Source organism: Xylocopa sonorina, chromosome 2, assembly GCF_050948175.1.
Source record: "Xylocopa sonorina isolate GNS202 chromosome 2, iyXylSono1_principal, whole genome shotgun sequence".
NCBI classification, from domain to species: Eukaryota; Metazoa; Arthropoda; class Insecta; order Hymenoptera; family Apidae; genus Xylocopa; species Xylocopa sonorina.
This window is the reverse complement of record NC_135194.1, coordinates 6374833-6394244: the sequence shown is the minus strand read 5'-3', so window position 1 is coordinate 6394244 and position 19412 is coordinate 6374833. Positions and strand designations below refer to the sequence as shown.

General features: G+C 32.2%; 1 protein-coding gene and 1 long non-coding RNA gene across 2 annotated transcripts; one reads left to right on the top strand and one right to left on the bottom strand.

Annotated features, from left to right (window-relative positions):
• Positions 1 to 3495: 3495 nt before the first annotated feature.
• On the bottom strand, positions 3496 to 5205 carry Rfc4 (replication factor C subunit RfC4). Its single transcript, XM_076909700.1, has 6 exons — positions 4958 to 5205; positions 4539 to 4806; positions 4210 to 4458; positions 3898 to 4107; positions 3703 to 3816; positions 3496 to 3597 (listed from the first exon to the last, which is right to left on the bottom strand). The coding sequence occupies exons 1-6, from the start codon at positions 5068 to 5070 to the stop codon at positions 3496 to 3498; spliced, it is 1056 nt and encodes a 351-aa protein (XP_076765815.1). The 5' UTR covers positions 5071 to 5205.
• Positions 5206 to 5557: 352 nt separating this feature from the next.
• On the top strand, positions 5558 to 6824 carry LOC143432804 (uncharacterized). The gene is made up of 3 exons (XR_013103062.1): positions 5558 to 5572; positions 6061 to 6157; positions 6682 to 6824. It is a non-coding gene; the product is annotated as an uncharacterized LOC143432804 (long non-coding RNA).
• Positions 6825 to 19412: the final 12588 nt, after the last annotated feature.

The window sequence follows — 19412 nt, the reverse complement described above, 5'->3', positions numbered from 1 at the left end:
TACGTAAGAAAATTATGCTGGCATGTATTTGACAGAAATGTAAATGCTCCACGATGGGTATGCAAAAGTAACTTTTACATACCCGTTTTCTGATATGTATTGTAGTCCTAAATTCCACTTAACAAAAATGCAACCAAGGTCGTAATTCTGAGGTTATAAACATTATCCCTGAATTATTTAGTCTTATTATTTAACCTTGTGATATAGATAGAACGAAATTTCTCGAAAACAAATGTTTGCGCATTCTATTTATTGAATGCGATATTTTGTGATTGGTAGACGATAAATTAACTTTTATCTCCTCTTTTGTGATTGGCACCATATTTGTTTGCGTATTTCTTAAAATTAAAAAATTTATACCTACAAAATGAATAAAATAATTTTCCTATGGATATGCATATACTGTTTGTGTAATGGATGAACCGCATGCATTCCAAGTTTGTATTTTATCATTTAACTAGAGAATTTGTACAATTACATAAGAAAAGGAACAGAGGGGATGAAGGACGGATAATACGCATATATACTACTTCTACAGTATATAGAAAACGCAGACACAAAAGCAGCTAAATTACCAAGTGCCACTAAACATTTGTGACCCATTTTGTTATCTATAGCGCCGTTTCAATCGCGTAATCTTGACAAGGTAATTTCGAAAAATAAGCCACGATTTATCTGTCATTAATCGATTATTCCTTCATTTCTATTATTATTTATCCATTATTTAAATATAATAATTTGTTAATTCAGATGTATGTACTATATTATTATATTAAATACGTTATTTATTTTAGTTCTAAGAATCTTGAGTACTCATTTAATTGCCTATAATAGTGATAAATAACAATATTAGTAACTGTAATTTGAAATCTGAGTTAATCGTCGCTTCAGATAAACCACCACAAGGACCGTTCAACTCCTTGTTTCCATAACGATTGCAGGAACATGAATTCTTGTTATACTTACATGAATAAAAAGAAACTAACTTTTTATGTATATATTGATTAAGCATCAAATTTTTCTCCCAAACATTTTTACGTTTCTTCAATTACAGTCATGTTAAAGCAGTATTATTTTACACATTCTACTCGATATATATCCCGATATTAATATTTTTATTCTCATAGTTGATATGGGAATATTTTATGGACATCTTAATAGTTCGTTACTGCACAAAACATCTAAGGCATTAGGAGATATTTGATCAATTATTGAAAATACCGTGTATTATAGACTAAATAAACTAAAAAATTATTATTTGCGATCGATTTCTGATACCTGAAATTGTAATCTTAAATAAAAAAATATAAGCATAAGCTAAAACACGTAAACAGAAAAAAAATACTGTATAAACTAACTACGCTATCATCCGACTTTCATCTCTTGCGTCAATATTACAATTTTCTTCATTATTTTATTAACATATCATGGTGTTTAATCTTAACGAATTTCAGGTTCATTTTAACATTCAATAATTTTATAATAAAATATTAGACTTTTTCTAATATGAAATATTCAATTAATTTTATTAACACTATCTGTAGAATGTCTCATCCGGCGAAAAGTGTATTTGATATTATTTTATGGAAGATACACATATTTGTTCCTTTAACACTGTTTAGGTCAATCTGGCCGCTTTCTGTTTGGCAGATTCGATACTTGCTTTTAAACACAGACTTATTATTATTTTTTATTGACTTATTATTATATTTATTTGATTTATGCATACATCAGACGGAAATCACAACCACAGTGGTACGTCAATCACTTAACAAATAAAAGCGAAGCAAATAGAATCATTAATTATGTATGGAAATTGGAGTTATTTGAAGCAGAATGCGCTGTGGTGGTAACAGTCGTTTTTTGCAAACATTTCGAAAACTATGCGTTTGCTATAATCTGGATCACAATGTATCATAGTCTTTCTCTCTCCGGTACTCATTGCCTCAAATACTAAAGTGGAGTCCAAAGCAGGAATGGAGTAGTATTAAATTGATGGTCTTTAAAATAATCGAATGAACAACAAATTGTTAACAAAAGTCAAATGAAATATTTTTACACAAGTTTCTTGAAATCATTTTAACAATCATCCAATTAAGCATTGTCTGATGATAAGTATAGTCAATTAAATTATTTAATTAAATAATAAGGATAATTTTGTTTTAAATGTTACAAAATTCAATCTGTCTAGAAAGAATACGACGAATATAATTAATCTTTTCGTGAGTAAGTGAACATTTTTTCGAAAATGCTCGTGGTCTTAATAAGTTTTATTTGATAACAGTTTCCGCAGTTATGGACATAATTTCTTAATTTATTTATTAGCTAATTCCGAATTATGCATAAGTCCAATTTCCTACTGCACATCGTCATGCAAAATAGAAATTTACCGTTTTCAAAATACGTTCAATGAAGGAGATATTTGTCGAAAAAGTATGATAAGGAAAAATAAAAAAAAAAGAAACCAGATATTTTTAGATTAAAAAATTGTATGTATTTAGGATCGAATAAAAGAAATTGAAACGGAAACAAAACACTGATGAGAGAGTTAGAAGTTGAGAGGCATCTGATAACTTAAATCAATCTAAAAAAGAAGACCTAAGAATCTAAAAAAGTTTGGACTTAAATCATTGGAAGGAGAACTTCAACATTTATTATGAGTACTTTCGAATGGAAGTAAGCGAAAAATTTTATTTTATTATTTGATAAAAAAATAATAGAAGTAAGTGCTTTTTTGAATGGGACTGTTATCCACCAATATTTTGGGAGTGACAGAGAAACACAAAACATAAAACACAAACCCAAAATTTTAGTTTTTGGATTCTTAGCAGATTCCAAGATATTAACAAATTACTATCGATATTATAAGTAGCCAGTGCTATATAAACAATATACTTTCGCTGACACTAGAAATCAGGTTAGTGTCTATAGGACGGTAATCATACAAAGACATTTTGTTCTCACGGATGTATACTTATGCAGAATTTACTGTAGTAGTAACTGTCATTTTTTGCAAATATCTCGAAAATTAAAACTAAACAGTGGCGGTTACGCGTGAAGAAAAAAGTTGTTTAAAATGCTATTTTCATTCCATCTTTAATGCTTGTTTTAAGTGGCGGCCTCAATCACCTTCATTAGGCACTTAATTATAAATATATAACCAAAAAGTATCAGTACAATATCGGTATTTTACATTTTAATATAAATTTTTGGCAAAAAGTATGTGAACTTTTATATTATTCCTTGTAATGGTTATAGGAAAATGAATTTTTCTTATGTTTACAAGAATAAATCCAAACTAGTTTCGCTGTGTATACACTGCATAAACATCAAATTTTTCTGTCGAACATTATTGCATTTTTTCAATTAAGGTCATCTTAAAGCAATGTTACTTAATGAGCTTTAAAATAAAAAATTATATAATAAAATACACAAATAGTTTTATTTTTTTAAATTACAGCTTTTCTATTATTTCTTTCTTTATGAATTTTGTCTTTAATACTGTTGAGATCTCTGACAAAGTTGGGCAAGGAGACTGTTTAGTTGTAACAAACTGTTAATTCCACGTACAATTCCTATGTGAGTCATACCAATTTCCTTAAATAAAACATTTACATTCATGCTTTTACTTATATTGATATATACCAGAAAGCAATTTAACTAATTCAAAATGAAATAAACTTAACATGTATTTTGACTTACTTTCATAAAATTCAACTTTAATGGTTCCTCTATAGGTAGACTTTTACAAACTCTAAAAATATTACTGATTAAATCATCTGCGCAGTATCCCATTTTCCATAAATGTTCAATTACCTATAAACACGTATTATAGTTTATACCTTATCTGTTTATACTCTATAAAATAAGAATTTATAAAATAATAAAATATGTTACCCCATATGCTTTAGAAATATTACCCTGGATGCAAAATTCAAGCATTTCTTTAACGAGTAGCGGATGTGGTTCATCACAAACTTTAAAAACATTTTCACTATTTACATGACCAAAACCATTATGTGTTGATTGCAAATTATTTAAAGCTTGTCTCATATCACCCTGCGCAGTAAATACTATCGCTTCTAGACCATCGTCCGTATATGAAACCTGCTTAACCATAATTTAAATGTAGTATTTAATTCAGTAGTCTTAATATTATACATTTTTATGTCTATAAGGATGTGCAATTTTTTTAGAGATTTGTCATACATTTTCTTTCTTACAGACTTCAAGTACTTTAGCTAAAACTTGTGCATCTAATAGTTTTCCGTATCTCAACAGAACGCAACGTGATTGTATTGGTTCGAGAATGCTTTCGCTATCATTACAAGCTAATGCAAATCTTGTTGTATTACTGTATATTTCCATTGTTTTACGTAATGCCTGTTGTGCACCATCGGTCATGCTATCAGCTTCATCTAAGATTATTATTTTATGTTTTCCTGTTGGCAAATTCACCTAATTTATTTATTTAATAGAATTAGTTGTTATTAAAGTATAAACACAATATAACAGCAAAGCATATTAAAGATTTTTACCTTCTTTTGGGCAAACATTCTAATTTTGTTTCTGACAACATCTAATCCTCGATCGTTTGAAGCATTCAATTCTAATACTGCCTCCTTGAAAACTGGTCCTAACAGTACACGTGCTAAACACAGTATAGTTGTGGTTTTACCAACTCCTGGTGGGCCAGTAAGTATAAGATTAGGACAGTTTCCATGTTGAGAAAAAACGGTGAGTCTAGCCACTGTGTCTTCATTACCAACAATATCAGAAAATACTCGAGGTCGATATTTTTCAATCCTAAACAAAAAGTTACTTTCATTTTTATGCAATTTTGTCTACATTTTCTTTTTTATTCTAAAAATATATATAATTTGTTATGAAATAAATATATAACCTTAATAATTTTAACTTGTTTGGTAACATAAATATAATGTTTTTAGTTACGTACCATGGTAAATGTACAGGTCTCTTATTTTTCTCTTCTTTTATATTACTAGAACCACTCGTTGATGGCAAAATTTCAACATCCATAGATTCGTCGATAGCATCTTCAGCTCCCATCTTTTTAAACTACTTTAAACTTCATTATAAAACGCGGGAAATTTCATCACTTTATTTGAGCAAAGGTTAAACAGGAATATAGATACACAAACTTGACCATTTTTCTAACAATGTTAATACGAGAGTTGTATTTATTTTACTAAGTAATAGTAATTATTAATAATACGGGTACCATACTGTTATATAGAAATATTACGAGTTATAATTTTCGTAATATTCAGATCAAATATACAGAAGATTATTTTAGTTGTATATGTTTTTTTGTCTATTTGTATTAATTTTGCCAAATATTCATTGAGAATTAAAGATTGTATATTTAATAAGAAATTTTTAGTTTTAATTTTAATAATTAACGAATGATATTGGTATATAACAATTAAGTACTCTAACATTTCTTAAGAGGTCGCTTCTCGGTTTTCATAAGGTGACGAAATTACATTTCAATATGGCGACCGTCATGGTACGTGCGATGGACTAGTGTTACGAAAAGGTTTTAAATTTGGTGAGTAATTACGAGATTTACTTAACGTATAACATATCGATTAGCAAGCTGAAACGAGAACGAAACCTCTTTATGTATTAGTTTGTTTTAATGTATTTTATATTTGTTTCTATCAGGAATTCTGGTTCTCGTGAGAATCATTTTTTTCAATCGATTAAACCGTTAAAGTATTCATTTTGGTCGCCATATCGTTTCAATACAGGTATTATTTACGTCAGTTTTCATTATAGAATGAAATTTGTGTATATATTACGTTCAATTGAAATTTGGTAAGCTTTTCATTCAATCAATTGATCAATATGCAAGTAATATCATGTATGATATACGTTTTATAAGTCGTGTGTATGTGAAGTGTATGAATGTGTCATCGATATGTTATATCTGCGGAGCCCGTTAGAACTGCCACTTATTTTTTCTTGTCAAACAAACATTAATTGAATTTCATGCCATTCAAATAGCGAAGTCGTGAATATTTATTCGATGTTTAGATGCGAAGGCAAAAGAGTCATACGCTTTTCATACATCTGGTTGTGCGAGACATAGTACTCGCTATCTACTGAACAGTCTACCTGGGAGCGCCGATTGGTAAGTTTATATGTCTTTATTTAAACCATTTTCCTGTTTCATTTCCATATTATTGTTTATTTGTTAAAACGGTAACTCTGTATATAGGAGTAACACCACATCAATGATTTCGATAATTTTTTAATGACATAAAATTTAACGTTTTGAACAGTGTTTTCCTATACATATAACCACTCGGTCTTAGTTTGTGAGATACCCGTAAAAATGCTGCTGCTGTTACTATTATATGCAAATATAGATACAAAGGTATAATTCATAATAAATTTAGTCGAGGATAAAAAAGTAACATGTATCCAACAGTGAAGTACGAAGCTGGTTTCGTAATGGTAAAGGTTTCTGTCGAAGCAAATATTTTTATTATAATTATATTAAAACGATTAATTCAATATTTGGTAGTATATCTGGGATCTGATTATAGTTTCAAATCTTCCAGACATTAGTTTTATCAATTTTTTCTATAAAATCTAGGGATATTGCTCGCCGTTTTTCTTTAAATCGCTGTTTTAATGGATCTCAACTTTTAGGTGGCTTTTCTCTAATATCGTTTTTTAATTTCTGTCCATTAATTTTCTAATGGATTGATATTTGGCGACTGTGATGGCGTTCGAAGGTAATACCGAGATATTATACTGGATCCATTTTTTGACAACGCGAGCACTATGCTTTGTATCACTGTCTTATTAAAGTATGAAGTTATTTCTTATTTTTTGTCACTTAGCAATAAATGTGCGTTTATAATATTTAAATATAATTACTGATGTATAAAATGATACTCAAGCACCGACATGCTTTCCCACGTCATTAATGAATGATATTCCCTCCGTGCTTGATTGTAGGTAAGTATTAAGTTCTTTTTTCAATACATACTATTTGATTTCTCCGTAAATATTTTTTATGAAGGATATGAAAAGCGCAAATTTTTGTTTTTATATATTTTCGTTTATAATTCTATCTTTGAAATATAGTTGTTGGCGAATTGTAATCTTTTCTTTCTAATTACTGCACTGATTTATGGTATTCACCGACCCTCTCCGCTCTTAAGGTAATACGCGTTGAACTATATCAACACTGACAACTTTTGTTGACATTGGCTGTATGTTTTCTCGTAATTCAGTACTAGAAATGTGCTAATTCTTTTTAATAGTCTTTAAAATATTTGTTTCCTTCAAAGTTTCCTGAAATGTTAATTTTTTGGATTTGCCTTTTGGAAGAATAGCCAAGAAAAAATAGTGTTTAATGTTTGTGAATAATGAAACAGTTGATATGCTTATTTTGTTAATCAAATTGGTACTGAGATTGCAAGGATGTTTGTAAAATGTACCTCAAACGAAAACAAGCTTCATGTTCCTGTTTTTACAAACTGCAATATAATTTACATCGATACGGCTTTGTTAAATAGTGAGTAGAGGCTGGTTGAGTGGATGATGAGCCAACGATAGGATGGTTACGTGGGAGAGAAGAAAATATCCCTTTGATGAGCGGTTTAGTTTTATTTTTACCTACACAATGAACTTTCATGTTACGAGGTAGGCACAGCTTAAGAAATAACAAAAGCGAAAGAAATTATTTATTATGAAAGAGCACAAGAGAGTTTTGAATTTGTATTGTCCGATTATCTTTACAACAATTGGACCCAGTGAGAGGTTAATTCACGTGACGATAGCGCTACTAGTTTAAATCGTACACGAGTTTAAATCGTGTTAGCTAGGAATAAGAAAAAGGCGTTGATTGGTATATCCGTGCAGATAGTCGATAGCTCTTTTGAGAAAGATGTGAATTCGTGAATAAATAAATATCATCTATGCTTCTTGATTAACATCGAAGTTTATTTCTTAAAAATACAGTAAAAAATTAATATTGTATTGTATTGCAATTCAATGATGAGACCATACTGATTTTAATGTTAAGATTGATCTATCACGCTTCTTATTGTATGTTCGTTATAAATTTAAGACTTCGTTTCGATATTAATTTTTGAGTAAATTTGGAAATGCCACATTCTGTAACTAGAATTCGATGTTCGCCAACACTGGTGTCACATTATTTTCATCTTTAACATCTTATTTTGGCTTCTAGAAGAAGTTGTATTGGCATTAATTCCAATTTTTAAAAATAGTAATGCAAAATTGTCGTCAACTGAGATACATTTTATAATACAACATTGCAGTCTTAGTACTATTTTGATTGCATTTGATAAGCAGAATCAACATACGTAACAACTATTTCCTTATTTATAAATAATATGATTTTGATACACTGAGTTGCGAAATGATTATAGATGGGTAAGGAATACTTACTCATGTAATCTTGCACTAATTAATATTAGTAGCCAGTTCACGTTTACAGATGTTGTATTGGAGTATAACGTGAACACTTCAGAACATTTGCCGACAGACTAAAATAGTTCAGAAAACTTTAAGCTATGATAACCTCTTAACAAATAAGTTTAGGAAATAAGTGTCATTCAGGAATGAAAAGAAGTCTCCTGGAAAAAATACGGGTCTAGTTGGTCCGAGTGGAAGGTTCGTTCAAACTCCAGCTTCTATTGGTCGAATAATCACACGTGTTGAAATATCTGCTAAATTTTGTACTGATCCTCGAAAGAAGAGTCAGTAGACTTTTGAGGATGAACCTTCTTGTGTAGTAACAATAACAACAAAATTAACTAAACGCGAGCTTACTTTCTAGCGCCACCGCTACAAAATCTCCCTGCAGAGTTGAGAAAATTAGGAGTGGGGACGCTTTTGGGAGGCAAACTTGGTGTGCGTTCAAAGAATACCACGCGAAGTTATCACTCCAGGTTCTCTACACATAAAACCCACCTTGCGTCCTATTATACAAAAGTATAGTAGAACTCGCTTAGTTCGATGTAAAGGACCGAGACGAGTTAAAATTATTTTCAGTTGGCAGCTTCTTTGTCAGTTTGATTATTTTAGCCTAACGACTGTGTCTTTGGCATATTGTTAATTTTGAAATTCATGCACCAACCTTGCGGGCATTTTTTTTCTAAGCCCACCATCCACCGCTTAGCGGTGGCACGGAACCGGCATACGTCATTATTTCAGACCACCTCAACTTCAGGATAACTTGTACACTTCTAAGTAAGTATACGAAACATACATCAAGTTTCATTTTTCTACGACTAACGTAACTTGAGGGGGAAGAAAGACTTAAATTTTTGATCGCGGGAAATGCTCCGTACGTCCCCGATTCCGTATCGAAACGAGATGGAAGACGCCCAAGACGTTCCTATATTATGCCTGCAGGTACTAAAAGACTGAAAAAATTAATAAAATAAATCGACCTCTCTTCTTTTTGCAGAATTTTATAATAGGTCACTATTTAGTCTTTTTAGTTTTCTACTAGCTGACAAAACTTATTTCTATGTCTGAGTATGAAAACAGCAAGCGTTTAAATTTCGCGATTATCCGCCATTTCATGTGTGCCTCTGACAGGATCTATTCATGTCCTGACTGATTTCTGACCTCCAGACAATCAATCTAATCAAGTCTGTTCAGTTTATAAAATCATAGTCGTTATACAATCCGAAGGCAATCAATCGTCTTAGTACAACTTGATGAGATTTTCCCTTGGCAAAAGTAAATTAAGAATGTGATAAAGGTATAACAACAAAATTTAATTCAACAAATAACTGTATATTATGTATGTTGACTCTAACTTGTCGTTATCAGTATGATAAATGGAAGGACCAATTTTCTGTTTGGAAGAATAAAATTATTTTCTGATTTCCAACAACTACAATATTTAGTCTGCACTTGATGGCTGCTGAAGCTTCAAGACAGTTCTGATCTTAACTCTCTAAACTGAGTTCTCTAAACTGAAAAACATTACATATCCTAACTAATCCATCTACGACCAAATCAAACTACGACGTAATGGGGAGGGAAATAGCCGATTCCCGTTATTAGTTAAACGTGACAACCAGCTGGCCACCCCTAAACCAATGATCACTTTTAGATATCGAGTTTACCCTTGAGTGACGCACGTGAGAAATTTCACGCGTCTCTAACAACCACCTTTTATAAATAATAACCTTAAAGAGACACTTGAGCTCTGAAATTTGTGGCGACAAAAAGGTATAAATCAAATCGAAAAATCCACTAGCACCACAAAGGAGAGAAAGCTGAAATTTTAAGGACCGAAAGAACTACAAGCGCCATATTTTTTATACTATTTACTCTCAAGACCTCACCTTTGCGTACATTTAGACTTTCCGTGTCCTTAACACCCGCAATAATACACCCAGGTAAAAAATGGACCCTTGTTTAAGAAAAAGTCCAAAAATGACACTTCCTTAAAAATATCAGACATCTGAAAGATATGGAGTTTTGCTTTGAAAAGTTCAATTGCTTCATCAAAATTATTCAGCATGTTTTTCGTTCATTAAAATTGATCCACTGTTAATTTCGTCAGGCCTAAAATCCAATGAATAAATAAACAAATAAGTATAACAACTACCTTGTGTAGTCATAGTCAATAAATTCATTTGCCATTTCAATCGACGATTGGAAGGCTATTAGTGAGTCCGTTGATAGGTCCTTTTATTTGAGCACTAGGCGCTTCCAGTTTTCTTTAATATTCTTGGACATGCCGATAGTCTATTAACTTTAATTCTGAGTAATTCCGTTGTTTCTGTATACTGTATATCGGGATTTTTAATCTCTTCTATTACGTTCACCGTTGGGTCTTCAAATATTGCCCAGCACCCCTGCAAATTATCTATTATTAATTTTCAAATATTATCATGTCTTTTAACCTTTTGACTTTTGTTCCAAGTTGAAGCGCTTAGCGTGAGCGGTATATGGCACGCAGATGCGATCGCTGGGGACTAAATACTTTTTTCCGCAGTATAGATCTCGTCGACGATATTCTAATGCATTATATAGTATACAATCCAATTACTATTATTTTGTCAATTCCAAATCGAATGAAAACATTTTTATTTTCAATATGCACTGTTTATTTACCAGTATCAAAGGTTTAAAATGCCATAATTTGATAATTGTAATGTATTTGGATATACAAAATTGAAAAATAGAACAAATAATAGGAAGGATTATATAACTATTACTTAAGTATAATAGTAATTATAGATTTCGAATACATATATTATAAAAAAGAACAATAAGAAAATTAATAGTTAATTTGCGTATGGTAAATTTCAAAACAGGTATCTACACATAATTCAATGTCACATTTTTTATTTTCATATGGTGTATCCCTCCCTTTTTGGTGTTTCGTGCAGACAACACATTTTCTTGTCAAGTTTCCTGTTGCATTTAAAATTTTCATAGGGAAATGTCTACCCGTTTGACGAAATGGTAAGTTTTTTATGTTTCTTTTCCCATCACCCGCTGGTTTTTTATTTTGTGGATATTTTTGCAGAATTTGTTTTATTAATGACAAGTGGAAGTCGTTGTATTTTAGTTTACCATTAACACTTCGATATAGAACATAAGAGTTGTATAATGAGATGTCTAATAAATGGGGAAAAAACATTTTATATAGTCGTTTATTATATATTTCAGACATATTCTGAATACATTAAATGAGCTTGGAACCATATCAACGCGGTCCACAGAACCTATCTTGATGTAATCTGCAACACATTCTGGTTTTAACCCTTTGCACTCGAGACCTTTTTCGCTTGCGCTAATCAGCAACTCGAGACGGTTTCGACCAAATTCGGGGAACACTTTACAAATACTTTAAAAACATTTATAAATATACAAACGTATACAAATAATAAAATTTCACCAGTTTATACATTTATATGTTGAAAACAACAAACTTTATTACATATTACACTCTGTAATTAGTTTTGGTGTGATATTTTATAAAACAGTGTCCTAGGTGCATCCTAGGTTTCTCAGGACACGTATCGCAGTAATACGTGACTTCTCGCCTACCTCCAGGCGTGCTACGGTCAGAACAAACTTTGCAGTCTCTTTTTGGCCCTTTTAGCATTATGTGGAGCTTCCCGTTAAGTCGGATTTCATCCGAATGTGACGTAGATGCTTGCTGTCGTTGCTGGCGATGCGGTCCTCTCAATTGTTCCACGAGTGTTTTGACATACCGCAGATGGCTCAGCGGCTTTTCCCCTTTCTTGATCTTTTCTTGTTTGTACAAAATGTACGAATTGATGAGGGAAATTTCCATGCCCCAAAAAAAAAGCTTACGCCACCATTTGAGCGATTTTCGCAAAAAACAATATGTTGACGCATATTGGTCCGCCAGATCAACACCACCCATATATTTTATATAATTCAGTACCACATTGGGTTTCTTGACCATGATATCGACACCACCTCGAGTAATTCTTCTAACCGTCGTCATCCCTGTGTCACCCCTCGTAGTTAAACAGGTGACAACCCTCTTGTCTTTCCACCCTAAAACTAACGTCTTGCCCCGTCGATACGCGACCGTGAGTTTTTTCGAAAAATTAGGCTTTTTTATTTCTTTGGGCAATTCTTTCCTGTTTGTCAAAATTGTTCCGGTAAGATGGCAATTCAGTTTGGATAATTCTTGAGCTAAGATATAACTAGTGTAGTAGCGGTCTGTGTACATATGGTGCCCCTGAGCACCTGGAATTTTCTCCAACAACATTTGGTATAAGTGAAGCGGGATTCGTGTTGATACTGGTAAATCGGGTCTGACCAAGAGCTCTGTGGCGAGTGATCCATAATACGGCAAAATGCAACAAATGTAGCCAGTTTTTGAGTCAGCTAGAGTATAAACTCTGATACCCCATTTTGTCGGCTTTTTCGGATTATATGTTATGAATGAAATTCGACCCTTGAATGTTACCGTTGATTCGTCCACACATATGTGTTCGCCCGGGATGAAATAGTCCAAAAACTTAGAGTTGACATATTCCAGAAAACAACTTACGCGTTGTAGGCGCGTTCGTGGATTGGTGTTGCTTGTTGCGATGGATGTTAGATGAAGCATCCAGAAGATTTGGCTGAATCTATCTCTGGTGAATGTATCCGCATAAAAAGGAATATAACTAACGGCATTCTTCGACCAATATTCTTGCAAATTGGCCAACGGCATTGTCCCCATGTTGATGATGACAGCAAGAAATGCCCAGAACTCTTCGAGGGTCACATCCCGCCAGCTTCGCCAAATTGAATTTGCAGATAGTGTCTTTCCTTCCAGTCTTCTCTTTGCATATAAATTGGTTTCCTGAATAATTTCTTTCACAAGGTCATTGGTGAAAAACAGTTTAAAAAAATCTATTGGTTGTTGTGTGTTAGAAGCTTTCCGTGTTGCTGTGATGTTTTGACCAGGTATAAATGGTACGTTTGGCGGCACTTCGTTGTAGTCTTCGCAAAGTACCCATGTTGAATTACTTGCACCTTCCACAGCGTCACTTTCAATATCACTCTCAGCTTCACTGTCGCTCTCTATAATTCTTATTTTTCGTCGCCTCACACCTCTTACGACATCACTGTCTTCTCCACTGGATTCATTCGTTTCGCGGCGTAATGAGTCGGAAATCAATGTAATCTCATTGTCTAAAGCGCCAAAATCAAATTCGTCCGAACTCGAGCTGATGCGATCTTCCTCCATTTTTTAGGGCTCAAATGCTTTTAGATTGCTAGATTTGCTGTGAAGACTGTTTCAACCGAATGCTACACTCATGAACTAAGATGTAAGATTTGGTCACAATGACAGCGGACCCGAGTCCACGAAAATACTTCCGAGAAAGGCATCTTATCGCACATCGTAAATAATGAGATCGAATTACAACAGACCATAGCGTCGTAGCAGCGCCACTCGAGTTGCGACTTCAAATCCGCCAGGCGCCGAATCGGCGCTACTCGAGTTGCGACTTGAAACCGGCCGGGCGCCGAATCGGCGCCGCTCGAGTGCAAAGGATTAACTTCTGTTAACCTGTAAGATAATTTCTTCGATCAGCTTCAATCATTTTAAGTTTGTGAGCATCCGATAACATCCACGTATCCTTTTTATCTCGCCACTTGAATGCTAATAAATTATCTGTATATCGATAGTAAAATTTTCCTTTTCTCATATTTCCCTTGATGTGGAGCATATCTTTTCTATTTTTCCGCACTGTTCCAAATGCATTTGTTTTATATTTATGTAGTATATTATATAAATGTGGACTTGTGTACCAGTTATTTATTATTACTGTTTGACCTCTCCCAAGATGTAAACGTAAAAGCGTTTTGTAAACATTTGCCGATTGTCCAATGGTTGTAAAATTACGCATAATATCTGTATCTTTTCTGATATATATTATAAAATTTAGTACGTAGTTAATAGTGCAATCACAGTGTGTATATGATTTAATACCAAATCTACTTCTTTCAGATGGAATAAATTGTTTAAAATAACATCGGCTTTTGAACAACATAAGATTTTCATCAATGCATAAATGTTTGCATGGATAAAATGATTAGGAGAAAGAGTTCTTGAGTGCATTAATTATTGGTTGTATTTTTACTAATGGATCATTACTTCTTACGTTATTATTAAAATTTAACATTTGCAACAATACCATGTACCTGTCGTATCCAATCATTTTTCATTTGATCAGTGGACAAATATTATTTAGAGTAGAATTTCTTCATTCGTGACATTAACATCACGATGGCCAAAAATCTATACATCTCACATGTTGATGTATCTTTCCAAGAATTAATACGAGAATACATTTTAGATTTAGTATTTTCGTTCGCAAATTAAAAATAATTATTCGTCTCGTCTATAATATGAAAAATACTCACTCCAGAATATTGATTGTTAAATGCATGTATTCTGGGTTCGAAATTGTTCTTCGACCATGACAACGTTGAAAACATTTCATCCAACTGAAATTTGAATTTAAATTCTCCTTATCTATACATATATCAAGTATTCTTTGCCGTTTATTTTCCCTTCTATACCTAACTATCCTATCATTTATGCTATTTTCTATATCTTCCGAATCAGATAACGATGAAACATATTAATACAGTATTTTTTAACTAGTTTCTTTTTTTCCACTGTATGCATTTTAGACTGCTTTGTCATTGGAACTGTGCATTTTCGACGTGTTCATCAGCTTGGCTATTTTGACTATATTTGCCACTTTCTGAATACATATCTAGATCACCATGGTTCTTATCGGTTACATATTATTCCATCCATCGTTGACGGATGGAGATGTAGAATTTCTGTAATTACCTATTTGACATTGTGGTCTATTTGGTCTAGAATATCCAGAGGTGGCCGACTAGTCATTATATGTATATTATTTCCGGGTAGAAGGTGTGTACTTATTAAGTTTACTTGCTGATAAGGTTTCAATCTTATTATGCAACTTATAGCGTCCGTGATTTCTTTCACCGAAGCGTACTAGAAGCCTTTTCAAGGATCTAAGATTGCTCCAAGATATTATATTTCATAATATATTCTGGATCGGCATAAGGAACCATCCACCAACCCAGTTCGAACTCAAGATTCTTTAGGAACTATGTTTTATTTTTACTGATGGCCTGGAACGTTAAACATTTTTCTGCAGCTAGTTTCATGTTTAATTTTTCTAACTATCTAGATAGTTTTTCATTTTGACTCTTGATCTGGTTTTTATTTCCAGCGAAGAGTACCGGGTCGCCACTGAACACCAAAATGGAAGACATTCTCATCTCTCATTTTAATGCTCTCCGACGTTTCATCAAAGTGCCCTACAATAGAATCTAATATTAAATTAAATAGGAGCGGCGATAGTGAGTCTCCTTGTTGTATTCCTCTAAGCAGATCAATCTCCAGGGTTTCTCGGTTTGTACAGAAAAATCTCAATTTACACCATTTATACATGACATTACTTCTAGTGCATCCTTTCCTAATTCTGATGAAAACTTCGAAACATGACATTTTTGAAATACATTTTTCCGAAGTAATCTGTTATCCATTTTGCGATTGCAGTATCTTATCTTCCAGTTGATTTCTTTTCTTTCCAACTTTTCCTATGACTCTCCTCATCTTCTTTTGTATCAAAGACATCTCGATAATACATGGTCTGCATTTCTCTTTTCCTCTCCACATTCACATGTTGGAATTGTGTTTTTCCTCCATAGGGATTCCTTGAGATTGTAATGCTTCGATCTTATTCTACTAAGTGTGCTTATTTTCTGTCCATGTTTATTAACTTTGAAAACTGTTAGGATTTCTTTTAATATCTTAACAGAACTTTATTGTTTATAATAAACAAGATATTCTATTTAACAAATACTAGTGTAGAGTGTAATAATGAAAAGTGAGTTTTTCTTGATGTTTTTCTCTGTTCTCCTGGTGCTTTTCAACTGACTGACCTGTATCCCTTCTTCTTAGGCCGCTTGGAATAAAACTATTGTCTAATCCAGTGATCGGTAACATTTTATTCAAGTGGGTCATTTTTCAATGTTTTTCATAAAAATTTTTGCTGGTGGATCACATCATTTCTATTTTAGATTACGCATTATCTTAGAATACAGAAAATTAAAACATTATGCAGATAGGATAATCCTTAATATACTTTAAGTATAGAATTAAAAATTGGATATCATCCGATCTATATTTACAGCTTGAAAGAAATCATAAAATATTAGCAGAAAAGTAAGTATCATGTAAATAAAATAAACCCTTATTTAATTAAGAATATTTAATAATTTCTGATTCATTATCCCTAAGTAAAATTGAGATATTTGGGTGATAATTCGTTGGCAAGAATATCTACCAATCGTCATAATTAAGAATTGTTTATTGGGTCACTAAAATTTTCTCAATGGGTCACTAGGTTGCCAATCACTGATCTAATCCATGAAAGGTCCTTGAGCGAGATTTTTATTACCACTTTGTCGATGAATTTATTTCATGTTTTATTCAGGTATATACATACACACTCTTCATTCTTCTATACTCCTTTTTGGCTTGGTTATAAGCTATATTTTTGTATGCCATAAACTTCTTAATTCTTATCTACTTGTGAAAGACCGTGCATTCCCTTGTGATACTGATGTGTTGTCCTTAGTTGATATACTTCGGATTTTTTTATAATATATTTCGTGATTTTTTTTACTCGTTTTCTGCATATGCTCAACGAATTTACTTATTAACAATCGACTTGGTAACAAATCTTTTTGATATTTTATGAATATTGTCTTTCCTCCTTTCTAGCTTTTCTGTCTATCATTCTCCTCTTCTCAAGACTTTCTAGCGTGTATGTTTTCTGATTCTGTATTTTATGTTTCTCTCCCTCTTTGTTCACTCAGTGAATAGGAAAAGATGAGTTATTTTCCATCATATTATTCCCATCGTCTTAGGTGGAATCTGTTCTCTCCATTTCCTACTGTGTGTTTCCTTCCCTTGCTATTATTTTCCTTCTGTACTTATATATCCTTAAAATTAAACAAAACGACGATAACAAATTGCTTAAACCTAAGTTTACACCTAGAATTATACTTAAAAATGAGTCGTTCACTTACCAAATCGATTAACAATATAAAATAGAAAGTGCAGAAGTGTAATGAAATAATGTACATTGTTTTACAGAATTCTTTTTAAAATAAAAATTGAAATAAACACTCCATAACACATAAATACAGATGTAGTATTCATATAAAAACATATAGAATAAATAAGATAGAACAGTCTTGGTGTAATTGTTATTGATGTGAGATTGTAAAGTTTTAGCGAAAACAAGTGTAACTGTAATTGAATGGGATGAATTGTTAGATTATTTTTATTAAATATACTACTCCATTGCAATTTTGTTAAAATTGCTTGCGCGCTCAACATACACACCTTTATACACATTCATTTTTCGAATATTCTCGATTCTTCTTCCCGGATTTCCCATTCATTCTTTTGTTTTTCCAGACACACACATACCCTTATGCATAAATTTTGGAATATTCTCGAATATTGAATATTCGACAATATTTGCAATAAAATCATTCACATCCTACGTTAATATCACAACTTTTAGGTGACCAAGAGAGTTAATAGATTTGATAAATGAAAAAAAAGCAATAACATTGAAATCAGCCTTCAAATTATATTTTTTACATTGTCTAAAATATATTTCGCAAAAATTAAAAATAACTATTTTCTTACAATATATTATTATTTATTCTTGATTTATCAGCCCTATAAACGATGTCTTTTTAGTATAGTATTCAATAATAAAATTTAACAGATACATCAAATCTTTCCACTTTTCTCTGGTCACAATTCTACCTACAGGATATAGCAAAGATTGGTTTATATTTTTCAGACCTAATAGTCTAGCTGCTCCAGATTTTTTCATACTTATGGCACTAAGTTTTGAATCTTAATTAAAGTCATATCTGCATTGTATGACGGTAAGGTTTGGACCTTTTTTATTTTATCCAATGCATTTTAAGCCAATTTGCTGATAACTGATTAATTGTTTTTTTTTCTATTAATGATAGACTCCTTTAAAGGCTTTGCTGAGACAAAAGTCATTTGAATTATATTAAATGGTTCTCCTTTCCTTTTACTGTTTTGATAAGATAATTACTTCCACTTGTAATGTATAAAGTGTATTTATTAAATTAAAAATAATATTTATTAATTTTAATAAATGATATTTATTAAATAAAGGAAAGTACATTAATAGAAAAAAAGAACTATGTGCTTCCTCTAAGCTAGCCATGCAGCAACTAATGCCTTCGCTGCGATCGTCATGTCCCCTACGAAAAGTAAACAAATGCCCTTCGATTTCGTGACGACACAGTCACACCGTCAATCCACCAAACTCTTACACATTACTTCCTGCCAAGCAGTAGCACTGTTGTTTGAAAACGCGGATTTCGTTATTGCAACGATTTACATTAGAATACGACGGCGGTGGCGAACTTATTATATGCGCGTGGCAAATATTATAATTATTTTTTTGTCTAACCTCAACTTTTGTCCTCCCGCGTGCCGGTTAGTGTACAAGCCGCTTTCCGCTGGTACTAAAGACGCGTATACTATTAACAATGTTTCTTACAATACAATTTGGGAATCGATAACGTGCCAGAAAAATTTTCATGCGTGTCACTTGCGGCTTTTGAAATAAATTATTTATTATTCGGCGATCAAAAACAATGTGACGTTTAATGGTATTAACCATTATTGTTGTTAAATGGTATATTATTTGGAAAATTTATTATAAGTAAACAAAGTTACGACTGAGCCAAGCGTTTTGTAATTAAAAATATTATTAAAAATATTTTAA

Excerpts from the sequence above, each read along its gene's own strand:
- Rfc4 (XM_076909700.1), bottom strand. The coding sequence starts at position 5,070 with ATGGGAGCTGAAGATGCTATCGACGAATCTATGGATGTTGAAATTTTG. Across the intron at positions 4,807-4,957 it reads AGACCTGTACATTTACCATG|GATTGAAAAATATCGACCTC; the intron begins GTACGTAACTAA and ends CTTTTTGTTTAG. Across the intron at positions 4,108-4,209 it reads AAGTCTGTAAGAAAGAAAAT|GTTTCATATACGGACGATGG; the intron begins GTATGACAAATC and ends ATGGTTAAGCAG.